The sequence below is a fragment of the Dasypus novemcinctus genome, chromosome 23 (genome assembly GCF_030445035.2).
Source record: "Dasypus novemcinctus isolate mDasNov1 chromosome 23, mDasNov1.1.hap2, whole genome shotgun sequence".
Classification (NCBI taxonomy): Eukaryota; Metazoa; Chordata; class Mammalia; order Cingulata; family Dasypodidae; genus Dasypus; species Dasypus novemcinctus.
This window is the reverse complement of record NC_080695.1, coordinates 230,971-256,785: the sequence shown is the minus strand read 5'-3', so window position 1 is coordinate 256,785 and position 25,815 is coordinate 230,971. Positions and strand designations below refer to the sequence as shown.

Below are 25,815 nucleotides of genomic sequence, written 5' to 3'. Positions count from 1 at the left end.
GAAATGATGCAAAGTAATTTCTCTGACCACAATGGAATGGAGCTGGATATCAGTAAAGGTCCAGAAAACCAGATTAAGCACAAACATATGGAAGTTATACAGTACAATACACTCTTAGACAAACAGTGGGTCAAGGAGGAAATCTCAATAGCAATCGGTAACTACCTTGAAATGAATGAAAATCACAACAAAACATACAAAAAACCTCTGGGGAAAGCAGATGTGTCTCAAGCAATTGGGCTCCATCTACCATATAGGAGGTCAAGTGATCATTGTGAAGGGCCTCCTGGTGAAGGCTAACTGGCCCGTGTAGTGAGCTGGCCCACCCAGACAGCTGGCCTTCATGGAGTTGCACTGTGCAGGAGTGCTGCCCTGTGCAGGAGTTCCAGCCCATGCGGACAGCTGGTGCAGCTAGATGATACAATAAAAAGAGACACAGAAGAGAGGTAATAAGAGATGCAGTAGACCAGGGAGCTGAGGTGGTGGTGCAAGAGAATGATTGTCTCTCTCCTACCCTGGAAGGTCCAAGGATCAATTCCCAGAGCCACCTAACGAGAATACAAGCAGACACAGAAGAACACACAGCAAATGGACACAGTGAGCAGACAAAGGCGGGAAGGGGGAGAAATAAATAAATCTTTTAAAAAAATGTATGGGATGCAGCAAAAACTGTACTGAGAGGGAAATTCATAGCCAAAAAAGCATATATCAAAAAAGATAAAAGAGCTAAAAGTGAAGACTTTAACACACACATGGAGGAATTAGGAAAAGAACAATAAATTAACCCTTAAGGAAGTAGAAAGAAGGAAACAAGAAAGATTAGAGCAGAACTAAATAAAATTGAAAATAACAATGCACTAGAAAAAAACAAAAGCAAATTTGACAAACTCTTAATTAGACTAACAAAGAAAAAAAGAGAGAAGATACAAATATACAAAATAAGAAAGGAGGAAGTGGATATCACCACTGACCCTACAGAAATAAGTAGTATCATAACAGGATACTTTGTAATATTATATGGCAACAAGAGGGACAATTTAGAGGAAATGGACAAATTCTTAGAAACACATGAGCAACCTACATTAATGAAAGAACAAACTGATGAACTCAACAGTCCAATCACAAATAAAGAGGTAGAATCTCTCATTAAGAACCTCCCAATGAAGAAGAGCCCTGGGCCAGATGACTTCACAGGTGAATTCTACCAAGTGTTCCGGAAAGAACTAACACCAATCCTGTTTATACTCTTCCAAAAAATAGAAGTAGAAGGAACACTGTGTAACTCATTTTATGATGCCAACATTACTCTAATACCAAAGCCAAACAAAAACACCACAAGAAAGGAAAATTACAGACCAATCCCTCTGTTGAAACCAGATGCTAAACTCCTCAACAGAATACTTGCTAATCATATTCAGCAACACATCAAAAGAATTATATACCAAGACCAAGTGGGTTTCATCCGGGGTATTCAAGGATGGTTCAACATAAGAAAATCAATCAATGTAATACACCATATAAACAGATCGAAGGAGAAAAATCACCTGATCATCTCCATAGATGCAGAAAAACATTTGACAAAATACAGCACCCTTTCCTGATAAAACACTGCAAAAGATAGGAATAGAAGGAAACTTTCTGAACATGATAAAGAGTATATATAAAAAACCCACAGCTAACACCATATACAATGGTGAAATCCTAAAAGCTTTCCACTTAACATCCGGAACAAGACAAAGATGCCCACTATCACCCCACGTACTTAACATAGTGTGAGAAGTACTTGCTCAAGTACTGAGGCAAGAAAAAGATATAAAAGGCATCCAACCTGGAAAGGAAGAAGTTAAAATTCACTATTTGCAGATGACATGATCCTATTCATAGAAAGCCCTGAGAAATCAACAACCATGCTTCTAGAATGTATAAAGGAGTTCAGTAAAGTCACTGAGAATAAGATCAATGCACAAAAATCAGTAGCATTTCTGTAGACCAATAATGAGCAATCTGAGGAGGAAAGCAAGAAAAAAATACCATTTACATTAGCAACTAAAAAAATTCAAGTACTGGGAATAAATTTAACTAAAGATACACCTGACTCATACATGGACAGCTACACAACACTGTTAAAGGAAATAGAAAAAGACATATAAATGGAAGAATATTCCCTGTTCATGGATAAGCCTAAAGATCATTAAGATGTCTATGCTCCCCAAACTAATCTACAGACTTAATGCAATCCCAATAAAAATCAGCACAGCATTTTTTCCTTACTGAATTGGAAAACTAACTATGAAATTTATTTGGAATGGCAATTGGCCTTGAATAGGTAAAGACATATTGAAGAAGAAAAATGAAATCAGAGAAATCACACTATCTGACTTTTTGGACATTGTAATAGGAAATGGTTTCATGAACTTCACACCCATAGCAAGACCAGTGGGGAAAATAAAAGATAAATGGGACCTCGTCAAAATTAAAACCTTTTGCACATCGAAGGAGTTTGTCAAGAAAGTGAAAAGGATTCTTCATTTCCCATTTGGATGCCTTTTATTTCTTTTTCTTGCCTGATTGCTTTAGCTAGAACATCTAGCACTATATTGAACAACAGTGGTGACAGTGGGCATCTTTGCTTTGTCCTTGATCGCAACAGGAATGTTTTCAGTTTTTCAGCATTGAGTACAATGTTAGCTGTGGGTTTTTCATATATGGCCTTTATCATGTTGAGAAAATTTCCTTCAGTTCCTATTTTTTGTAATATTTTTATGAAGAAAGGATGCTGTATTTTGTCAAAAGCCCTTTCTGCATCAAATGATAAGATCGTGTGAGTTTTCTTCTTTGATTTATTAATGTGGTGTATTATGGTGATTGATTTTTTTTTGTGTTGAACCAGCCTTGCATGCCTGGTATAAAACCCACTTGATCATGATGGATAATTCTTTTAATGTGTTCTTGGATTCAATTGGCAAGTATTTTATTGAGGATTTTTGCATCTGTATTCATAGAGAAACGGGTCTGTAATTTTCCTTTTTTGTAATATCTTTATCTTGCTTTAGTAGTAGGGTGATAGTGGCTTCATAGAATGTGTTGGTAGCATTCCTCCTTGTTGAACTTTTTCGAACGGCTTGAGTAAGATTGTTATTAAATCTTTGAATGCTTGGCAGAACTCACCTGTGAAACTGTCTGGTCCTGGGCTTTTCATTTTGGGGAGCTGTTTGATGACTGTTTCAATTTTTTACTTGTTATTGGCTTGTTCATGTCTTCTGTTTCTTCTAGTGTCAGTGTAGGATTTTTGTACATTCCTAAGAATTTTTCCATTTCATCTACACTGTCTGGTTTTTTAGCATAAATTTGTTCATAGTATTCTCTTATGATCTCCCTTATTTCTGTGACATCAATAGCAAGGTTCCCTTTTTCATTTTTCATTTCATTTATTTGCATCTTCTCTCTTTTTTTCTTAGTCTAGCTAAGGGTTTGTCAATTTTGTTAATCTTCTCAAAGAATCAACTTTTGGTTTTGTTCATTTTCTCCATGGTTTTTCATTCTCAATTTCATTTATTTCTGCTCTGATCTTTGTTACTTCATTCCTTCTACTTGTTTTATGATTAGTTTGCTGTTCTTTTGCTATTTCCTCCAGCTGTGTAGCTTGGTCATTGATTTTAGCTCTTTCTTCTTTTTTAAAGTAAGCATTGAGGGCTATAAATTTTCCTCTCAACACTTCCTTCACAGCACCCATAGGTACTGATATGTTGTATTCTCATTGTGATTTATCTCGAGATATTTATTGATTTTTCTTGAAATTTCTTCTTTGACTGACTGATTATTAGTGTGGTGTTTAATCTCCATATACATATGAATTTTCCCTTTATTTGCCACTTGTTGATTTCCAGCTTTTCTCCATTTTGATCAGAGAAATTGCTTTGTATAATTTCAATTCTGCTGAATTTATTGAGATCTGCTTTGTGTCCCAATATATGGTCTATCCTGGGGAAAGATCCATGAGCACTTGAAAAGAATGTATATCCTGCAGTTTTGGTGTGCAGTGTTCTGTATATGTCTATTAGGTTTAGTTCATTTATCATATTATTCAAGTTCTCTGTTTCCTTATTGATCTTCTGCCCAGATGTTCTATCCAATGCTGAGAGTGGTGTACTGACGTCTCCGACTATTTTTGTAGAGATGTCCCTTTCTCCCTTTAGTTTTGCCAGTGTTTGCTTCATGTATCTTGGGGCACCCTGGTTAGATGCATATATATTTATGATTATTCTTTCTTTCTGGTGAATCATCCCTTTTATTAATATGTAATGTCCTTCCTTGTCTCTAATAAATGTTTTGCTTTTAAAGTCTGTATCATCTGATATAAGTATAGCTACCCCAGCTTTTTTTTGGTTACTGAATGTGTGGAATATCTTTTTCCAGCCTTTCCCTTTCAATTTGTTCTTATCCTTGGGTCTAAGATGAGTCTCTTGCAGACAATGTATCGATGGCTTATCTATTCTTATCCATTCTGCCAGTCTGTGTCTTTTCATTGGGGAGTTTAATCCATTAACATTCAATGTTATTACTGTAAAGGCAGCTCTTATTGCATCCATTTTGATCTTTGCAGTTTGTCTCTCATTTTATATTTGACACTTTTAGTTACTGTTACTGATACAGTTGTCATTTCCAGGCTCTCTTCCAGGCCTCTCTCTCCTGTCTTTCCTTTTCAGGTTGTAACACTCCCTTTAGTATTTCTTGCAATGCTGGTCTTTTTGTTATAAACTCTCTGTTTCTGTTTCTCAGTAAATATTCTAATCTCACCCTCATTTTTCAAAGGTCATCTTGCTGGTTATAAAATCCTTACTGGCAGTTTTTCTATTGCAGTATCTTAAATATATCATAGCACTGCCTTCTTGCCTCCATGGTTTCTGAGAAGAAATTGGCACTTAATCTTGTTGGATATCCCTTAAATGTTATGCATTGTTTTTCCCTTGTTGCTCTCAGTATTTTCTCTTTGTCTCTGGCATTTGACATTCTGATTAGTATGTGTCTCAGAGTTGGTCTATTTGGATTTATTCAGATGGGAGTACGTTGTGCTTCTTGGAAATGGATACCTATATCCTTCAATAGGGTTGGGAAACTTTCCACCATTATTTCTTCAACTATTCTTTCTGCCCCCTTTCCCTTCTCTTCTCCTTCTGGGACATTCATGACACCTATGTCTGCATGTCTCTTGCTGCCATTTAGTTCCCTGATCCCCTGTTCAATTTTTTCCATTCTTTTCTTCATCTGTTTTTTGTTTGTTCACTTTCGGAGGCCATGTCTTCGAGCTCACTGATCCTTTCTTCTGCTTCCTCAAATCTGCTGTTATATGCCTCCAGCATATTTTTTATTTCATTTATTGCACCTTTCATTCCCATAAGGTCTGCTATTTTTCTATGTATGCTTTAAAATTCTTCTTTGTGCTCATCCAATGTCTTCTTAATATCCTTAATCTCTTTAGCCATCTTATTGAATTTAGCAAGAAGATTTATTTGCACATCTAAGATTAGTTACCTCAACTCTTTTATGTCATCTGCAGGCTTATCTTGTTCCTTTAATTGGGCCATCTATTCCTGTTTCTTGATATGGATTGTAATTTTTTGTTGGTGTTTCCCCTTCTGACTTGCTAGATGTATTTATTCTTGGTGCTGTTTCTCCATTTAGTTTAGGGATTTCTTATCTTTTCTGTCTTACAGGTTGTGTAGTAGGAGCCAAGGATGTAGTTGGTGCTGTAAGCTATGGAGGCTGAAGTTGCACATGTTGCCCCAGGAATTGATGAAGTTTCTCCCACCTTTCTCCTCTGTCAGGGATAGGGACAGAGCTGTAGCCGTGTATAATAATCCCAGTTGGGCACAAGACTGTCTGTAGTCACCCGGAGACACTGATGAAGCTTCACTCCCCTTCCTCCCTATTTTAGGCAGGATGGAGCTATAGTTTTGGTCAGCAATCTATGTGGGTCCAAAATGAACACAGTTGCTCAGGTAAACTGATGTATCACTAGTCCCTATTCCTACCAGGAGTGGGAATGGGCCCTCTAGAGTGCCCAACAATTTAATCTCTGTGGGCCAAATATGCCTGCAGTTGTCCTGAGAAGCTTTGGGAGTATGGTCCCTTTTGCCCTTTAGGGGGTGGGAACAGAACCATAAATGCTCAACAGTTCAGTCCTGTAGGCTGAAAGTACCCCCCATTGCCCAGAGAAGCTGAGGAAACACCAGCTCCCTCCTATCATGTTGGTGGAAGGGGTGGTTCTATGGGTGCTCAACAGTCAGTCCCTTTAGGGTGAGAATACCTGCCATTGCCTGGAGAGGCTGAGGAAACACCAGCCCCCTTCTACCCTCTTAAGGCATGGGTGTGGGAAACAAAGGTATGTTGTTTCCAAGGAAGCGAGTTACTTCCCTGACCACTGAGTCATGCTGTCTCCACCGCTATATGTGCAGGTCATAAATCTAGCAAGGTGATGTGTATGCTCAGGTGGAACGAGGACTAGGTAGAACGGGACAACCTGGGCAACAAGATTTATGGGTATGTTTTCTCAACAATAAAATAGAACATTGAAATTTTGAACTTTGAATTATAATCATAGCATTTGATCCATTGGGTTACATGTGTTGAGGTAATGGGAATAGTTAGCTAGAATAGTTGCTGGTTCCCACGATTGCTTGGGGTATATAAAGAAGCCCCTGAGATTAATAAACTTGTCTGATGAGCTTGAGGCTTCAATGCTTGCAGATCCCCTGATCCCAATCTCTCTTTGTCTTTCATTCCCGATACCCTTCGGGTCCGTGACTCCAACAAGGTGAGAGGGAATTGAAAGCCTAATGTAAGGCTCTTACACATAAGTGAAGTTGTATAACATTATTTTTATGAATTAGTAGATGTTTTAGGTTGACAGAAAATTGAGATTGTACAGAGTTCCCACGAGCCCCCTTTCTTTCCTTACCGGCCACCTGCTCACAGTTTTCCCTGGTAATTCCATCTTTAATTCTATCAGTCGATGAGCTGATACTGATCCTTCTCATAAACCAAAGTCCATAGTCTGCATCGTGCTGCACGTTTCTGGGGGCTGACAGATGCATCACGTCATGTGTCTCCATGATCCTATCATAGGGTTGTGTCAAGGCTCCCCAGACTACAGAGTCACACTTCAACACAAGCTCAAGCAAAACCCCAGCAGAGTTTTTTGGTAGAAATCGACAAGCTGATTCTAAAATTTACATGGAAAAGTGAAGGAACTAGAATCACCAAAATAAATTTGAAAAAGAACAGCGCTGAGAGACACACACCCCCTGCTCTCAGGCTGCATTTGCTGGAAGGTGAGGTGCCGCGCAGGGAAAGCTCAGCGCTCAGTGGGCCAGGAGGAGGGTTCAGAGACACACCTGTGCGTCTGTGGTCAGCAGGTTTTCAGAAGTGCCTGGAGGATTCGTGGAGAAAGGACCGTCCTTTCAGCCAAGATCCTCAGGTGTGAGGCCGGTCACCCGGGGGCACAGCCGAAGGCGTGTGGAGATCACCAGGTGCAGCTACTCTTGTTGCTGGCGTGGGGGTCGGGGCGCCCCAGCCCTTTGGGGGTGCCCTGCCTTCTGTGGGCACAGGCAGGGGAGAGGCCTCGGCTCCAGCCTCAGGCAGCGAGTCTGCAGGGTGCCCAGGGCCGGCCTGAGCCGGGCTCGCCCCGCGGGAGAGGACAGGCGCCCGGGTCCCCCGGTTAGCCCCCCAAAGTTAAATGGTCCCCTTTGGAGCGCCCCGCCCTCGTGCCCCGGGCCCCCCGAGTCCAGAACGATGGGGTCCTCACGTGCGTGGGCAGATTGGAATTTCCACACGGCTCCCGTGGGCGGTGGAGGTGTGGGGGCGTGGCCTGGCCGTGGCCGGGGCGTGGCCGCCCCCTGCGACTTTTATTTCCGAATCTCAAAAAACCTGGACTTGCGCGTCCGAGCGCCGCGTTGTGGGCCCGTGGGCGGGGGCCGCGCCATCCGGAGTCGGGGAGTTCGCGACCGTCACCAGCGCCGGGTCTCCTCCCGCCGCCCCGGCCGCCCTCGGGCGCTGCCCGCCCCAGTGGGTTTGGAGGGCGGCGGCGAGTTTCTTCTGACGAGCTCCCCAGGGGACGCTGCCCCAACTGCGCCCCCAAACTGGAGACCCCGCGACTGGGCTCCAGGGGGCCTGGCTGGAGAGCTGAGCGGAGCCACACGCTCCGAGGCCACGAGGGGCGGGGTGGGCGGGGCCTGAGGGGTGGGGTCCAGCCGCCCCGGAGCGGCCCCTCGGCCTGCCCATGCCCTCGGGGGCGAGGACTCCGCTGGGGGCGGCGCCTGGGACGCCACCGCTGAAGGTGCCGGGGACGTGGGTCCTGTGTGGCTCCACCACTGTCCCCAGCCCCTGCCATGTGCCCCCAGCCCCTGCCATCTGCTCCTGGTCCCTACCCCCAGCCCCTGCCCCCAGCCCCTGCCATCTGCCCGCAGTCCCTACCCCCAGCCCCTGCCCCCAGCCCCTGCCTTCTGCCCGCAGTCCCTACTCCCAGCCCCTGCCCCCAGCCCCTGCCTTCTGCCCGCAGTCCCTGCCCCCAGCCCCTGCCCCCAGCCCCTGCCTTCTGCCCGCAGTCTCTGCCCCCAGCCCCTGCCCCCAGCCCCTGCCTTCTGCCCCTCTGGATCTCGGAGGCTGAGGCTCCGGGGCGTGCAGTGCGGACCCCGCTAGAGAAATTACAAGTGGGCTCCTCTCCCCTGCCCCCGCCCCCACGGACATGTCCGGGACCTGGGCGCAGGGAGGAGCCCCCCGACTCTCCTCAGGCCTGGGAGGGGGCGGGGGGAGCTTGGGAATGCCAAGGCGGGACCGCCTGATGGCAAAGGGCGGGCCAATCAGGAGGCGCCTCCCCGGGAAGGGCTGGGGGGTCCGTGGAGGGCCTGCGGGGTCCCCACCGAGCCCCTGTCCCGAGGCTCCCCTGGGGGGGGGGGCACTGCGGGAGGTCGGGGGACCTGCGGGCAGCACCTGCAGTTCTCCCGGTTGCCACGCGGGGGCGAGGGCGCTCCTGGCGGAGGGAGGCGGCCGAGGCGGGGCCGGGCGGGGCTGGACGGTGCGGCCGGGGCCCCTCCTGGGCGGCTGGGGCGGGGTCCCCTGCCCGGGCAGCTCCGTGTGCGCGCGTGCGTCGTGTGCCTGGGCGTGAGCACGCACACGTGCACGTGCTGGAGGGGAGCCCTGCCTTCCCGGGGTCCCTCGCCGGGCTGGTCCCCACCGCGCCAGCCCGTCCACTCGGCAGACGAGCCCCGGGTGCCGACCACGCGCGCCCAGAGGCCGCCCAGGACGGCGCCCGCACGGGGCAGGGCCCGCGGGCGGCAGGGCGTTCCCCGGGGGGCGGCCCCGCTGGTGCCCGGGGCGCGGGGTGGGGTCATGTGGGGCAAGCCCCTTGTCTCCTCCATCGCTGCTTGCGACACTGACCTGGGGGGACCGCGGGAGACGAGAAGCTCAGGCTGCCCCGCCCCTGCAGGACCCCGGGAGGCGGGCAGCCCACCCACCACTTCCTCTGCAGGACAGATAAAGGGGCGCCCGCGCCCCAGAGCCGCAGGCGGCACAGACCTGGGAAGGTAAGGGCGCTGCCCCCCCCACCCCTCAGCCGGGGCGCCCTGGCCCCCCACCCACCCCTGCCTCCCCTGCAGATGCTGCGGCTGCTGCTCCTGGCCCTGCCCTGCCTGGGGGGCTCCGTCCTCGCCTTCCCGGGTGAGTCCCGACCCCGGCCCTGCCCCTGCCCAGCTGCCCTGTCCCCTCAGCACCAGCCCGGGGAGGGGACAAGGGTGGCGCCTCCTGGGGGGCTGAGAGGCCAGCTGGGCTGTGGGGGGGGGGGGGTCTGATCCCTGCTCACTGCTCGTTCTGCTCACCCAGCCCAGGGCCCAGGGGCCGAGCTGGTGGGCATCGTGGGGGGTCAGGATGCCCCCGCCGGGCAGTGGCCCTGGCAGGTCAGCCTGAGGATCTTCGTGCTAGAACACAAGTGGTGGAAGCACTGGTGCGGGGGCTCCCTCATCCACAGCCAGTGGGTGCTGACCGCAGCTCACTGCGTTGTGCCGTGAGTGACCCCCGACCCCTTGCAGTATAGGGAGTGGGAGGTGGGGGTTCAGGGTCCTGGGGTGGGGTGGGTCAAGGTTCGGGCACCCTCTCTCCAGGGTCTGGGCTGTCTCTGGCTCTGAGCCCCTGGGAGGTCCGTGCTCTGCTCTGAGCCCTGGTCCCTGGGCCCCCCCAAGGCTCCATCTGAGAAGCTTCTGGTCTCCCCCAGGGAAGATTTGGAAGCTTGTGCCTTTAGGGTCCAGGTGGGGCAGCTGAGGCTCTACGACCACGACCAGCTGACGAAGGTGACTCAGATCATCCGGCACCCCAAGTACAATGTCAGCCTGTCTGCCACGGGGGGCGGGGACATCGCCCTGCTGAAACTGGAGGTCCCTGTGGAGATCTCCAAGTACGTCTGGCCCGTCCCCCTCCCACCTGCCTCTCTGAGCGTCCCTGAGATGTCCTGCTGGGTGACAGGCTGGGGGGACACCTGGACCAATCGTAAGTGCCAGGATCACCATGGAGGGGCCGTGGGTGGGCTGCCCAGGGCCAGCGGCTGGGAGGGGCAGGGGGTCTTTCTTGAGAAGACCTCGGTCCCTGCCTTTTGGACCCGGGGGAGCGGGTGGGCAGGTTCACGCAGCTGCCCAGGACAGGGGCCCTGCTGGGCCAGCTCTGGGGGACCCCAGGCCAAACTCAGCCCCCAACACCCCAAGAGGAGGCTGCTGCTCCCCTTCTTGAAGTGGGGGCACCCGGGTGCAGAGCTGCAGGGCACATTCTGGGGCTGCGTGCTTGGCTCATCGCCCCTAGGTCCTCCCGTGTCCCTGTCCTCGCCCCTGAGGCTCTCCTGTTCCTGGGAACACGTGGCCTGGGGGCAGGTCCCCGCAGCTGTCCTCGGGGTTCCCATGGGTGTGGCTCCTGGGCTGGGGCACCTGCCCTGCACCCTGTGCGTGTGGGAGCTGCAGACACACTTGGGAACCTCTCGTCACCCCTCCCCTCAAAGGGGAGCAATCTGAGGCTCCGGGAGCAAAAAGGACCCTTTCAGCATCGGTGGTTGTAGGCCAGTGGTTGCAGGTTCTCAGCACCCAGTGGAGGCGCATCCTGCCCTGCCCCCTCCAGCCAGGTGCTGAGGTCTGAGCAGGTGGTGGGTAGGGGGGGTCGCCTCACTCGCCCTCTCCCCACAGGTCCCCTGCCTTCCCCCTGGAACCTGCAGCAGGTGGAAGTCCCCATCGTGAGCAATGAGCGATGCAGGAGGGAGTACCAGCAGGTGGACATGCCCATCACAGAAGACATGCTGTGTGCAGGCGCCAAGTTCCAGAGCACCTGCCAGGTGAGGCGCCCCGACCTCCGCCAGGTGCACCTGAGGAGGGGCCAGAGCCTCAGGGCAGGGGGGTCGCAGGCACAGGGGCTGACCCGCTCCTCTCCCCACAGGGCGACTCGGGGGGCCCCCTGGTCTGTTATATGAAGGACCACTGGCTCCAGGTGGGCGTGGTGAGCTTTGCCCTGCTCTGTGCACTTCCTGACTTCCCTACAGTCTACGCCCGAGTGTCGTCCTACGTGCCCTGGATCCGCCAGCACGTCCCCCTGCAGCCCTGACCGAGGCGCGTCCGGGCGCGGCCCCTGCGCTTCTCCCCTGGGGCTCAGCATTTTGCTCCCCACAGCGCTGCCCCCCGCCCCTGCTCCCCGCCCTCTGCCCCTGGCTCCAGCGTGCTGGCCTTCCCGGACAGCGGGGAGCAGAGGCAGGGGACAGGCTCCCAGGCTCTGTGTCCCATACGGGGGTGGAGATGGCCCAGGACCACCGCCCCCACCCCAATCTGTGCTTATTATTAAACTCGGTGGAAAGCAGCTGGCGCTCCGCGTCCTTGTCTGTGGCTGTGACCTGGAGGTCTGGGGGCTCTGGGGGCCAGGGGGGCGGGGCCAGCTGGGTTTTGCACCTCGCGGCCTCTTCCTGCGCTGGCCTCCATGGCGTGGGGGTGGGGTGGCTGGTCCCCAGACTCAGCAGCCCGTGCCCTCAGGTCTCCCCCGCCCATCCAGCCTCTGCTCTTTCCTTCCTACCTGCCCCTTTCCTCTCTCCTCTCTCCATTGACTTTATTCTTTCTCTCTGTCCCTACTCCCATGTTTTCTTTCCTCCCTCCCCCCTCCTCTCCTTTCCCTGCTCTCCTCCATTCCTTGCTCTTTCTTTCATTCCCTTTTTCTTCACTGCCTTCCCTTCACTTAAAACAGTGCTTTATGATACAAAGGAAAATATACTCACAATTAATGAAAAGATAAGAAATCTTTGCAGAGAAATAAAAAATATGAAAAAGAATCAGAGGCTCTGTTCCATTAAAAGCAGTACCCTGTTTCCTTCTCTTTCTTCAATTGGGTTTTGCTCACTGCCTCCCTGTCCACAGCCTCGTTCCTCTGTTAATTTGCTCGGCTGCTCACCCCACACGGCCATCTAGAAACAGCAGTTTTGGGTTTTCAGGTTCTGTTTTTACGTCGTGTTTAAACTGTCAATTGGCACAACCACGTTTTTAATGGTGGCTGTGATCACAGCGGGACTGGGAGATCCTGAAACCAGCCTCCCGCCTTGGAGCTGCTTGAGCTGCCTCTCGCGAGCCCCGTGGGAGGTGGTCTCGGCTGAGCCCAGCCCACCCCAGCGCCCACCCCAGGTCCCAGAGGGCCGGGGCCGCCCCGAGCATGAGGCCAGGTGGGCCTGGGGTCCGCTCTCCAGGGGGTCTGAGCAGCACCCACCAGGCTCGGCGGGGCAGAGATGACCGCGGTGACGGAAACCCTCCCGTGTGGCCGCTCTGCGGGGGGCACGCCCTGTCGGTCTCTTACGGCCCCTCCGCCTGCACCAGTTAGGTGGTCCGCCTCCTGAGAGCCTGGGGTCTAGGGCTGACCCTGGGCGGGGGGGCGTGCAGCAAGCAGGGAAGGGCGAGGCTGGGGAGGCAGGGGGCGTTTCCACAGTGTCTCTGCTCCCCACCAGCCCCTGAAGTCCCCAGCCCCTGCCAGGGCAGCTCTGCAGGCCGGGGGTGCACGGGGCACCAAGCCAGAGGTGGGGCGCGGGTCCCCTGACTGAAGCGGCCTCTCAGCAGCCCAGCCGGGGCCCGGCAGCCCCTCGGCTCCACCCGGGGACAACGTGCTGGGCCGGGGTCCCGAGGCGCTGGTGCGGGCAGGGCAGGGCGCTGGGTCCTCACACCCGCGCACGGCCAGCTGCACGGGGTGCCTGGGAGCAGGAGCCCCTCCCGGGAGCTCAGGTGCAGGCTCGGCCTCGGCGGCCCCCGGAGCCCTCAGGGTGGGCCCTGGGAGAGGATGCAGCCCCCCGCCCCCCATGGCCTCGTGCCCAGCCCGCCCTCTGCGTCCCGACGTGGTGTCCCCTGGGTCATTTGCTGGCGACTCGCCCCCTCTGCTCTCCCCCTCCTGCTCACCTGACCCGGCAGCCTGGGGGCGGCTTTGGGTTCAGGGGCAGCGGAAGCTTCTGGTCAGTGGAGAGGACCAGCCCCAGGCCCGAGGCCGCTCACGGCATCTCCACGACCCGCCCCGTCCCCAAGGGCCCTGGACACGCTCAGATTGCCCTGCGCCTCCCGGTCCCCACTGGACCCCAGGTGGGTGCTGTCCCCATCCAGTTCCTGTGCTGCCCAGTCTCATAGGACCAGCTGTAGGTGGCCTGGCTCACCTGGCTCACCTGGCTCACCTGGCTCACCTGGCTCACCTGGCTCTCCTCACCTGGCCTGGCTCTGTCCAAACCAGCTCTGGGAAGATTGTGACCTGGGCCCCCTGACACCCCCTCAACCTGCTCCCCCAGATCCCAGCCCAGGGCACGAGCTGGGGGACATCGTGGAGGGATGTGATATCTCTGTCGGGAAGTACCCCTGGTAGGTCAGCCTGAGATTTGATGAGCAAAGTTTCAGCAGTGGGAGCACGTGGGTGGGGCTCCCTCGTGCACCCCCAGTGAGTGCTGACCACAACCCACTGTGTGCAACCATCAGTGGCTTCCAACAGGGTCCCCCGGGCTGGGTGGGGTACGGGGCGGGCCAGCAGAGGGGCGGGGGTGGTGGGGGGTGTGCATCTTTGAACCGAGCTGAGCTTGCTCGGGGCCCCATCCCCAAGGACGGGCCCCTCACCTGCTCGTGGGCCCCTGGCTCCCGGGCCCTGAGGGGTCCCCGCTGCTGCACTGAGCCTGGGTCCCCACCCCCAGCCAGCACCTCTGAGAAGTTTCTGGTCTCCCCCCACCAGGGAAGACTTGGAAGCTTGTGCCTTTAGGGTCCAGGTGGGCAGCTGAGGCTCTAGGAGCACGACTGGCTGAGGAGGGGGACTCAGGTCATCCGGCACCCCAAGGTCAATGCCAGCCTGTCTGCCGAGGGGGCGGGGACGTCGCCTGCTGGAACCGGAGGCCCCCGTGGTGCTCTCGGGCCCGTCAGGCCGGTCGACCCCCCGCCTGCCTCGCTCAGGGTCTCCACCAGGAAGACGTGCTGGGGGACCGGCTAGGGGACGCCGGCCTTGGAAGTGAAGGCCAGGGGGGCACGGGCCATGAGGGAGGAGCGGGGGCACCAGGAACAGTTCATCATCTCTGCGTCTTCTGGGGTGCCCTGTGGAGCAGGGCCAGGCTGGGGTGGCAGGTGGGCGCCTGGGGGCTCCGGGTCCCGCCCTCGAGGCAGAGGCGCCTGGGGGAGGAACTCCAGGCTAAGGCCCGAGGGCGGAGGCCGCTGGAGCCTCGGGGGCCAGGGAGGACGTGGCCCCCCAAGGCGCGATTCCCCTCCTGGCGCCCGTCTTGGGGCGTCCTGGGCCTTCCTTTCCCAGCACAGGTTTCCGAGGGGAGAACCCTCCGTCGTGCTGCTGCCGTGGGCCCCCGCGTCCCGGGGCCTGGCCGTGGGCCCTCCCCTCTGCTGAGGACCCTGCCCCGAGTGGGGCGCACGTCCTGGCCCCCGCGCCCCCCCGATTCTCCCCGCAGAGCCGCTCTCCTGGCCCTTCACCTGGGGAGGTGACGGTCCTGCCAGGACGGGGATGTCTGTGATGGCAGCTATCGCTGCGCCGTCCCCACCAACACCCCAGGCCCGCCTCTCCTGCTGCCCCCAGCCCAGGAGTTTGGGGTTCGCCGGCCCCGTGGCTGGAGGTGAGTGGAGGTTGCCGCAGCCCTGCCCAAGGACCTCCTGCCCCTGGCCTCGTCCTTTCCCTGCCCTTCCTGGGGGCTCCGGGGCTGGGGTCTCTCCCAAGAGCGCTGGGCAGGGCCCACAACCCCCACTCTCCACTCCCCTTGAATCTCGTTAAACCGTGTACCAAGCAGCCCCCTCCTGGTTGTGTGTGCTTGTCGGCAGGGGGGGCTGCTCTTGGGGGTCCAGGCGCTGCCCCTTGGGCGGGGCAGGATGGGGGGAGGTGCCCGGGCCCACGTCCCCTGCCTGCAGGTGTCCCCGCCACGCGCTGGCGCTCCCCCCCCCTTCTCTCGCCCCTTCTCTTGAGCACGCCGGCCTTGGGGGCACGGAGCTGACAGGGCTGTGGCTTCGTGGGGTCCTGGGGGGACATGTCCAGACAGCTCTGGGGAGTGGGGTCCCACTGGCGGGGGTGCACCCTGAACAGAGGGGCCAGGAGCAGACCCGGCGGGGGCTGGCCTGGTGTTTAGCCGAGGTGGGGGGCGGGTCTCCAGGGCCGGGCCACGGCCAGTGTGGTGGGTTCTTCGGGACCCCGTGTGACGGCGACACAGGGGGTGGGGCGTGAGGGGGCGGCGTCCTGGGTCCTGAGCCTGACCTGTCTGTGGGGGCCCCCCTCCCCCGTCATGGCTCAGGACCCCCGGGGGCCTGGCTGTACCTGGTGCCTCTGGAACGCGCTCAGGTGTCGGCTCTGGGGCCGCAGCACCTGCTCCTGGGTGGGCAGCCACCGGGGTCCCCTTCCTTCCAGGGGCCCCCACATGCCCACTTTGGGGGTGCTGGGATCCCTGGGAGTCGCTCAAGGCTGGGGTTCCTCCAGAGGTCTCCAGCTGCTTGGGGCTCAGACCCAGCAGATAGACGGGAGGGGCCAGCTAAGGCTCCCCAATCCCCCAGCCCCTGCCGGGGCCACCTGCCTCCATTTTCCGGTGGCCCTGCCGTGGGCCCAGGACCCTCAGACAAACCCCGCCTGCAGGTCTGCCGGGCTCATTCTCTGTCGAGGTCAAGACCCCTTTGCTGACATCCCCTCCTGGGCCCTGCCCGCTCCCACCTCCCGTGGTGTCTCAGGGGCCTCCTGCTGGGTGGACACAGCCAGGCCGGCTGCAAGGAGAGGGGCTGGGGGCGGAGGGGGTGTGTCTGCAGGCCCCCCTCCACGGGCGTCTCTAAGGGACCCCAGTTCCCGGCACAGCCTGGCCTTGGGGTGGGGGGTGCACTGAAGAATCGACTGAGAGGAAAAGGCCCCTGTGTCACCTCCCGGGGCGGCGTGGCTCCTCCGCTCAGCTCTGCGGAGGTGCAGGGGTGCGGCCCGCAGGTTGCTCGAGCCCCCGCCGCCTGTGGGTCCAGCTCAGCCCCTCTCCACGCCCCGTGCCCAGAGGGCACGGGAGGGGATGCGGCAGCAGAGCGTGGGCTCCAGGAGGGACCAGCGCGTGTCTGAGGGGAGGGCGGCGGGGGTCCCGCGGCCCCCTGGGGGAGCGGCAACGGGTGCACAGGTGGGTGGGGAGCCCGACACCCCCACCCCGGGGCCCAGGAAGGCGTCTCGGGGAAGGAGGCTCCGTGAAAGCCGCCGCTGCTCCTGACACTGGCGCTGCTGCAGCCACGTCCAGTGGGAAGTGTGACCTTCTGCGCAAGGCCGCAGCGTCTCCCGCTGACCTGGGGTCTGCAAGAGATATTCTCACGTGCAGTACAATCCCGCCACGCGCAATTCCTGCAGCCCCTTGGGTAGTCCTGCTCTCGGAGACCGTGGAAACAGTGTCCCTTCACTGGGTTTTCTCCTTTTTGCAGCTGGCATATAGAAACACAACAGAATTTCATGTATTAATCTCACATCTCACAATCTTAACTCTCATTTCCAATCACTGGAATGTAGCTTATTTCTATATAAATAAGCACATCACATGTAAGTGATGACGGTTTTATTTTCTCCTTTCCAAACCTTATCCCTTTGATTTCTTTTTTAAAAATAACACCCATGAGAACTTCCAACACAATGTTAAATTGAAGTGGGGACAGTATTCCTTCTTGGCTTGTTTTTTCTTTAAATTTTATTTGTGGAAAAATGCTTCTAAGGACTGTCCATTTAAGATCATGCTTCCTCTAGGTTTTATTTCTATAGCTATGCTTTACCTTATCTACGAGGGAAATTCCTTCTAGAGTTCTTTACCGAGAGGTTTATTAAGCTTTTGCTTGACGGATCGACATCGGGTTGTAGCAGATGACCGTGTGTCTTCCGTGTTGGCGTGTCCCCGTGGTGAGTGGCACTTAGGGATTTTCTAGATAAACCCGCTTGCCTTCCTGCGCTGCCCCAACCGGGTCCGAGGTGCTGCCCCTTCTCCCCGCGAGCGGGCGCGGCCTGCTCCTCTCCGCGGTGGATGCTCACGTGTGCGTCGTCCCTCCTTGTGAAGATTCGGGCCCAGCGCTGGCACCTGCGTCCTGGTGACCTCTTAGAACAGGACATGGCAAGGTCCTCTTTCCCTGCTTTGGAAGAGTGTAAAACTGGACCACTCGATTGCTTGGGATTTCGCTAGAACTCATATTTAAAATGACCTGTGCCTGGAGTTTTTTGCTGTTGGTGTAAGATTTTTCTTTCATGGTCCTGTTTCTCATAATTACTTTCTGAAAGAGTTGCTTCCATGACTCTTCTGTGGGGTCAGGTCTATCGAGGATCACTTACAGCCAGTAAAACACACGTGTGCTACTGGCTCTACCAGCTCTGCCGAGTGCGCGTGGCCGGGCACCCACTGCTGTGGTCAAGACCAGAACAACTGCCTCCCCCTCAGCCGCCTCCACCCCGCTCTCAGCCCCCCCAGCCCCGGGCACCCGTGCTCTTCTGTTCCTCTTGTTTCACCCTTTCCAGGAGGCCATGTAAGTAGAATCCCGTGGACACAGTCTTCGGAATCTGGTTCTTCACCTGCCACCTGAATCGGATGTCCATTGCTTTCTGTCGCATTGATGCACTACAGTTAGTTTCCCTGCTTTTCTTTTTCCAGCTGATTTTTTAAACCTGAATTTATCTGTTGAAGGTAAGTTTGTGTTAAGTTTTGGGTGATGATGCATAAAGCCAATATAAATATTTGCACCCAGGTTTTTGTGTGGATGTAAGTTTCCATCTCTCACGTGTGTGGACAGTGGATACCCAGGCGGCGCTTGCTGTGTCAGCTTTAAGAAATGCCACTCCAGGGGCTGCACGTTCATGAATAACGATGTGAACATTTTTCTTGTGCTTATCTGCCACCCTCATGCTTCTTTTGTAAAATGTCTGTTCACATCTCTTACCCAAATTTTTATTGGGTAGTTTTCTCATGATGGAGTTGGAGAGTTCTTTATAGATTAGGAACACACGTATTCTAGGTTCAGAGATCATCTCCCTATTTTTGGACTGGTAAGTTTTAAATTTTGCTCAATTTACCAAAAAATTATTTCCATGAACCCTGCTAACTTGTGGCTAGCATTTGCCTATAAGATGTTTTCCCCCCTCCTTTTACTTTCAACTCCTGCTTCTCTCTTGTGAACAGCATATATCTGGATTTGTTTTGTACCCACCTTCAATATTTGCCTTTTAACTAATGAGTTTATTGGCTTTGTATTTATCACAATTATTGACATACACTGGTTTCCACCACCTTAATTTACTGCAGTACTTGGTTCAGCCACTCTTATGGTTCTTTTCCCGCCTTACCGTTCCAGAACTGCTCTCTCTCCAACCTCAGTAAGAGAAGAGGCCGTGGGCTCCTCACATCTGCCCTGCACTTCCCTCCTGCTGATACCATCTGGACTGTTAACCTGGTGATGGCCGGTAGATTATCTCTTTTCTTGGCGGTTATCTGGCCTCAAAGGTAAGAGCAACCTTTACCCAGATAACCCATCTCCTTTACTGAACGCCTCTTGCAGCATCTTGGTGTTTATCTCCCGTTTACTCGAGCGCTTTATCTAAACTGCTTCAGAGGGCACGAGGGCTGGTGACCTGGTGTGCCTGGTGACACCACCAGGCTCATCCTTGATCGCTTCCCTGGAGAGAATGTGCTGGGGTCCGAGTCGTTCTCCATGACCACTCTAAATTATTGCTCCACTGTGTGTTTCTATCTATTGTCGCTGTTGAAAAATCGGTGCAATCCAATCTTGCTTCTTCCAATGATCTGGGGTTTCTCAAAACGCTGGATGGAGACAGGCTCCAGCCCTGGCCCCGCACAGCTCACCTCACCGGCCTCACCAATCCCGGCCCGTGCGAGCCCGTCTGCACTTCACACGTGGATATCGCGGTCATCGTGGGTTTTTAGAAATCCCGCGCCCGCGGGTTACTTGCCCTGGTCGCCGAGGGTTGGGGCTTCCCCGGAACGCACGCCTGCCTCGGGGCCCCCGGCCTCGCCCAGCCCCGGCCCTGCCACCGAGTGTGAACCCCGCGTTAGTCTCACTCACGAGTGGACCCCGGGCGGGGAGGGGCCTTGGGAGGCAGGAGGAGGCAGTGCCCGTGGCAGGTGCTGGTGCCGTGCATGTCCCCGGCGGGCGGCGGGAGCTCGTCCTGCTCAGAGCTGGCCGCTGCTGAGGCTGGAGCCGCCCCCCCTGCCAGCACCTGCCACCGCTGGCGTCCCCGGGGCGCACCTGTGCGCAGAGCCCGGGGCCCGAGGCGGGCGGGTGAGCGGGTCCCAGGCCCCGGGTGCTCTTTTCGCAGAGGAAGGACACGGGTCACGGTGGTCAGCAGAGAGCCGGGGGAGTGGGCTCCACCATGATAGGAGGGAGGGGGGCGCGTGTCTGGTTTGGGTGCCACGTGGGGGGTCTCCAGGGGAGTTCTGCGCTGGCTCTTGGCGACGGGGTGACGTGTCTAGAATGGGGGACGGGGCTGGCTCCACACAGGACGAGCGCTGCCTGCGTGGGGGGTGGGCACGTTCGCGGGAGGGGCGTGGCAGCCACCACGGGCCTGAGCTGTGTCCCCGCAGGGTTCCCACCTGAGGCCATCGAGGAGGCTCTGCAGAAGGAGGGGCGAGCTCGCTGGTGGAGCAGCACCCGGAACCCACCCCCGCCCCCCCTGCTCACGGGAACACGCTGAAGGGTCCCGGGCACCGCGTCGCTCTCGCCGATTGTCAAGGATAAGGAGGCAGATCCCCCAGCGCTGGCGCCGGGCGCCGGCGCTGATCGTGCGCTGGCGTGCGGTGGAGGTGGCCGCGGCTCCTCTGTGCGCCGGGCAGTACTGAGCGGTCAGCGGCGGTCCCTCCACCCGCGGGCGGGGGCTATGGACCACCGACCGGGGAGGCTCGAGTGACTCACGTTTTAAGCCTGGAAAGAGGCTGACAGCTCCTCAGCCTGGGACAGGGGTCGGGAGCTGCCCTGTGTGCACCACGACCAGCGACCAGCGCCGCCTCCACAGGAAGAGGCGGGACCAGCGAGACGGTGTGGTGGGGAGGGGAGCTCGGGTGCCACACGGGGGGGCGCCTGGGAGGCCTGCAGGGCACCACCACATGCCACCCACGCGTTGTCCACGTGCCACCCACGTTCTGCATTAGGAACACTCTCAAGTGGTGGAAGGACAGGGCACGGGGTCAGGAGGCGCAGGCTCACAGCAAAGCACACGGAGCACAGGGGCAGGCTCGGCCGGGCAGGGGACGGCCAGGTGCAGCTGGCCTGTGTGGGCCCCGAGATGCTCCATTGCCGGGGCAGGAGAGCAGGACGCCAGGACGCCGGCCAGCTGCTGCCAGCCCCCGGGAGCCGGGGACGTGCCGCGGGTGGGACTGGCTGCTGGAGCTCAGAGGCCCTGGGGCGACGCTCCCCCTCCCCTCCCCACTCTGTCTCTTTCCCCCATTATTCCTTCCTGTCTCTCTTTTTTCTTTCATCCCCTCCTCCAATTCTTACTTTTTTCTTCAAAGGGAAAACCTTTTTCACACTTGCACAAAACGCGAAGCTGTAGCTGAAGGACCACGGGGCGAGCTGGGGCCGCGTGGGTGCTCCTGCTTCTTTCCGTGGAAAGGATTCTGTGGGCCTTTCCTCGTTCCTACCCCACCCTGAACTGAAGGCAGGGGCCCGCATCCCTTCTGGGGTGCGCAGCCCTGGAGCGCTCCCTCCCGCTTCCCTCTGCCATCTTGCCTGTCAGGGGGTGGCAAGGGCGGTGGGAGACAGGGGCCTGGGCCCCCAAGAGAGCTTCTCAGAGGAATCTGGTCTGAGAACCCCATTCCCTGGTTTGCCTTTGGGGCTCCCCAAGGGTCAAGGAGGGGCGGGCAGTGGAGGATGGGCTGGGGGCTCCCGTGCCAGCGGCCCTGCTGGGTGGGGTGGGCAGGGGGCCCAGGTGGTGTCGGGGACAGAGGCCCTGGGACCCGGGCACTGCGGCCTGCAGTCTTAGGGGTCCCCACGGGGAGCCTCGTAGGTGGGCGGCGGGTGGGGGGCCGGGGGCTATGGGCCAGCCTCCCCCCATGGCCCCTCAGTCAGGGGCTGTGCCAGGACCCGGCCTGCGAGGAGCACCCCCGCCCGGTCTCCCCCCATCTCGGCCGCATCAGCCTCCCCCAGGGAACGGCTCCTTGGCTCGGCGGTGAGGCAACAGGGCTGGGGTTTGGGGGTGCGGCTTGAGCAACTGCCTCCCCTCCTGGTCTGAAAGCTTCGTCTGGTAACCCTGGACCCTGAGCCGGGCAGAGGCACCATGGCGGGCCCTTGGGGGCGGGACCCCCAGATTCCGGGGCCAGGGAGACCCCGTTCCTCACTTGCTCTTGGGAGAGCAGGCGCGGCACCGCCTGGGCACCCCAGCAGCTGGAGATCAGGCTCCATCCTAGGGGACGACAGACGCCTGTCACGGGCCAGCGCCCTTCAGGCGTGTCTGCACCCGGCCTCTGGGGGCCGGGGTTTCCCAGGCCCCTGAGTCCTGAATCCGACAGCTTGGGCCCCCGTGGATGGCTACCCTCCCCCCGCCCGACATGCCCAGGACGGATGCCCATGCTCGCTGGTCAGTGTCCAGGGCAGGACGGCCGTTGCCCAGGAGCAGGGCACGGTCACCTCCTCCCTGTCCCCGCCCTGCCCCCCATGGCCTCACCTCCCGCCTCCTGCCACCTCTCCTAGTGCTCTTTAGTGTGGGGCTCCGGGGGTCCTGGCCTTTTAGTGGCTTCTCCAGAGGTTCCAGCGCTCATGGAAACACTGTCCCTCCTCCTCTGGCTCGCCCTGCCCCTCTGCACACGTGCGGTCACCCCTGCCTCTCCGTCCTGTCCCACCGTCTTTTCCTTTATCTTCATGTCATGTCTCAATTCCTGCAGCTTGGAACCTGGGAGGGTTGACCTGTCATCTTTGTTCTCTTCTTTCAAAGTTGCTGTGGCTATTCTATGTCCATTGCAATCCCGTGCACGTTAAATCACCCCGCCAGTATCTCCAAAAAGGCTGGAGGAGATGTTGATCAGGATTGCAGTTGAATGTAAAGACCATTTTGGGGAAAACTGACGTCTTCTCCACATGGCGTTCTCGGGCCCACGAGCAAGGCACATCTCTCCATTTACTTAGGCCGCTAACTATTCCCCAGTTATTTTCTTGTTCTCATCTGCACATCTTTTACCAGATTGATCACCAAGATCTCGTAATTTCCATGCTGCTGCAAGTGCTGTAACCTGTTATGTCAGGTCCACTCCTGATCGTTGCTGGTATGTAGAAGTCCAGACACCTCGAGCCACGCAGCACTGCTAAGTCACTTATTAGTTCTGGTAGCTCTTTGTTAGGCTTCATCAGGTTTCCTACGTAGATGACGCACCAGATGCCTTCATCTCTTTTTAAAATCTCACTGCACCGGTTAGAAAATTCAGTGCCATGTTGAGCAGAAGCAATGAGAGTGAATGTCATGCCTTGCTCTGGATTTTAGAGGAGAGCCACCGGTCTTTCACAGTTAGTTACCATGTTAGCCGGTGTCCTTTACCAGTCGAGGGAGCGGCCTTCTCTTCCTGGTTTGCTGGGGTTTTTAAAGTCACTACGTTACGGGATTATGCTAAGTCCTTCGCCAAGCGCCTGTGTGTGCTGGGACGCGCGTCTGGCACGCAGCGGGCAGTTGAAACCCGCCTTGGCTGCCACTTCCTGCGTGCACAGAGCACCGGCGCCGGCTGGAGGCGGGCAGGCTTCCAGGCCTTTCTTTAGGACCCATGGCCCTGTGCGGGCTTATACCTCGGTGCCTGCGGGTGGCCTCCCGGGTCCTGGGAAAGGGTCAGAGCTTCCCAGAGCCCCTGTGGACACCTCGTGCCAGGGCTGGTTTTCCTTTTACACTTTCCGCTTAGCCTATCATCAACCTGTGCGCAAGTCGAGTTGCCCGCGCACTGAGCGTCTGCGCCTCTTGGGGCCGTCCTCCCGGGCTTCGTGACCCCTGCAGGTGAGCTCGTTAGAGGCGGGTGGGCACACGGCAGTCACAAGGTGAGGCCCCGTCATCGAGTCCTGAAGGCCCCACTCTGAAGCTGGTGACAGGAGAGGGGTCCTGCTGTCCCCACCGCGGGCGTGGCCAGGGCCTCAGCGCGGCGCAGCTCACGGCTCCGCCAGCCTCCGCCTGCGCACAGCGCCACGTTCAGGGGTGGGTCGTGGCAGCAGCCCCCTCACGGGACCATAAACCATGCTGCTTCCTGGGTGCTGAAATCAGTACCATGCGACAGCAGCGCTGGGCTGGGTCTGAGGCGCGCAGGAGGCCGTGCTTTGTCCCTGGAACACCGCGGCGCTGCGGGCTGCCCCCGGCGGGCCTCGGGCTCGGCTTCCCGTCACGGGGCGATGCCCGTGGTGGCGTCTCCCCCTGTCTCCCCAGTTTCCAGCTCTGGCCGCCCCCAAGGCTCCCTCCGTGGCTCCCGCTCTGGGCCTTTCAGAAGCTGGATGAAGCCGCGCCCTGACTCCACTGCCCACCCCTCCCTGAGCCCCCACCCAAGGCCCTGGTGACGGGGGTTCTCCCCACAAGAATGGGTTCAGATCAGCTCGTGTTTTTCTGGGGTTCAGAGCTCCGAGCCACTGCACCCTGCCCCAGCCTGTCCATCATAGCTGTCCACGGGGTGCCCTGGCCTCACGGGGCCCTGCCCCAGCGACACGTGGTCAGAGATGCCCTGGGGTACGGGTGACTCTGGCCCAGGCACAGGACGGGGCTCAGAAGACCCTTGTCATTGTCTGGGAGACCCCCCTGAACCGACTCCCCCCCATTTTGGGGGTCTAGGGAGGGGGCGGAGCCTCTCCCCTTCTTTGGAGTGTGGGTGTGGTCACATGACAAGGGACCCGCCCCTGGATATCCGTGCTCAGGGCCTGGGCCACTGCAGCTCCGCTGGCTGGGGCGGACACCGCGATGTACGACTGCCCCGCCACGGGGGTGGGCCCCGCTTCCCTGCTCCCGAGGTGACGGGTGCCCTGAGGAGCAGGTGAGCCGGGACATGCAGGTCAGGGTGGGGGCTCCTGCGGTCACCCCTCGGGCTGAAGTGTGGTTTGCTGGCCTGGCGGGGGAGCAGCCGCGGCAGGCCAAGCCGCTGCCCCCATAATAGGGTGGCTGGTCGGACTCACCGCCACCCCTGAAGGGAGCTCGGCATGGGCGCAGAGTGCCCTCGGGTCTCCCCTTCTCGGCAGCCATGCTTCCGCGGCCGCCCCTCCTCCCGGATGGCGCCACACGATGCCTGTGGGGCGGCACCCTTCTTCTTCTTTCTCCCTGCGCAGGCGCAGGGCGGAAAATTCCAGTCTGCCCTTTTCCCCTCCCCCGACAGCAGCAACAGCCAGGCGTGGGCGGAAAAATCCAGTCTGCCCTTTTCCCTCCCCCAGACAGCAGCAACAGCCAGGCGTGGGCGGGAAACTCAAGTCTGCCCTCCACCCCAGCAACAGCAGCCACCAATCCCTAAACCCTGCCCCTTCCCCCAGCAACAGCAACAGCCAATCCCTAACCACCACCCCTCCCCCGTCCAGTACGGCCCACTGACCTTTCGCCGGCAACCAATCAGAACAGGGCGTGGCTTCGACCAATCAGCCTTCCCCAGCCCCTATAAAACTGTTGCCTCTCCCTCACTAAAGTGGACTTGCGTGTTTACCTTGTCTCCGCGGTAGTTCTTCTGCCGTGCGCCCTCCAGTCCTGAGAGCCCCCTACAAGGGCCTGGCCTCCCTTGTCCCCAGTTCGTCGCCTGCTTCTCCAGGCGACCCCTTCATCGCCGGCTTTGCCGGGCGACCCCGTCAGCCGAACCGCGCAACCCCTTGTGAGACCGATCCCTCGTCTGCTGCCGGACCGACCCCTCGTCCCAAGCGGGACCGACCCCTCGTCCCAAGCGGGACCGACCCCTTGTCCAGAGCTGGACTGACCCCTCGTCCGCAGCCAGACCCCACCTCTACCGACCGAGCAAACCGTCGCAGGCTCCTGCCTCCACCCAAGTGGCACCCTGTGTCTCCCCACATTTCCCTCGAGCCTTGGCGCAGCATGCCCGTCCCCTCCACTAAGAGCGCGTCCTGCAGGAGGCCTCGCCGCGGGAGCCGGGCCTGCCCGGTGCGCTGGGGCAGCGCAGGCGTGTTTGGACCTTGTCAGAAAGGCCATCGGCCCCACAGGTCTCCCCCTCCCCAGAGCAGGGTGCCCGGCTGTGCCCACGTCCTGTGCTGGGGAGATAAGGGGGCTGAGCCTGGAGGTGGGGGAGAGCGCGCCCTCCCGGGGAAGCTGCCCCCGTCCCGTCCCCCCAGAAGCCGAGTGTTCCCCGCCCGCCTCTCCCCAATGCTGCGGCTG

At 57.4% G+C, this 25,815-nt stretch overlaps 1 protein-coding gene across 1 annotated transcript; it reads left to right on the top strand.

The window, feature by feature from the left end:
• The first annotated feature begins 9,493 nt into the window (after window positions 1–9,493).
• LOC131275655 (mastin-like) lies at window positions 9,494–12,316 on the top strand. The gene is made up of 6 exons (XM_058286705.2): window positions 9,494–9,581; window positions 9,654–9,714; window positions 9,877–10,057; window positions 10,265–10,536; window positions 11,217–11,362; window positions 11,464–12,316. The coding sequence occupies exons 2-6, from the start codon at window positions 9,654–9,656 to the stop codon at window positions 11,626–11,628; spliced, it is 825 nt and encodes a 274-aa protein (XP_058142688.1). The 5' UTR covers window positions 9,494–9,581; the 3' UTR covers window positions 11,629–12,316.
• Window positions 12,317–25,815: the final 13,499 nt, after the last annotated feature.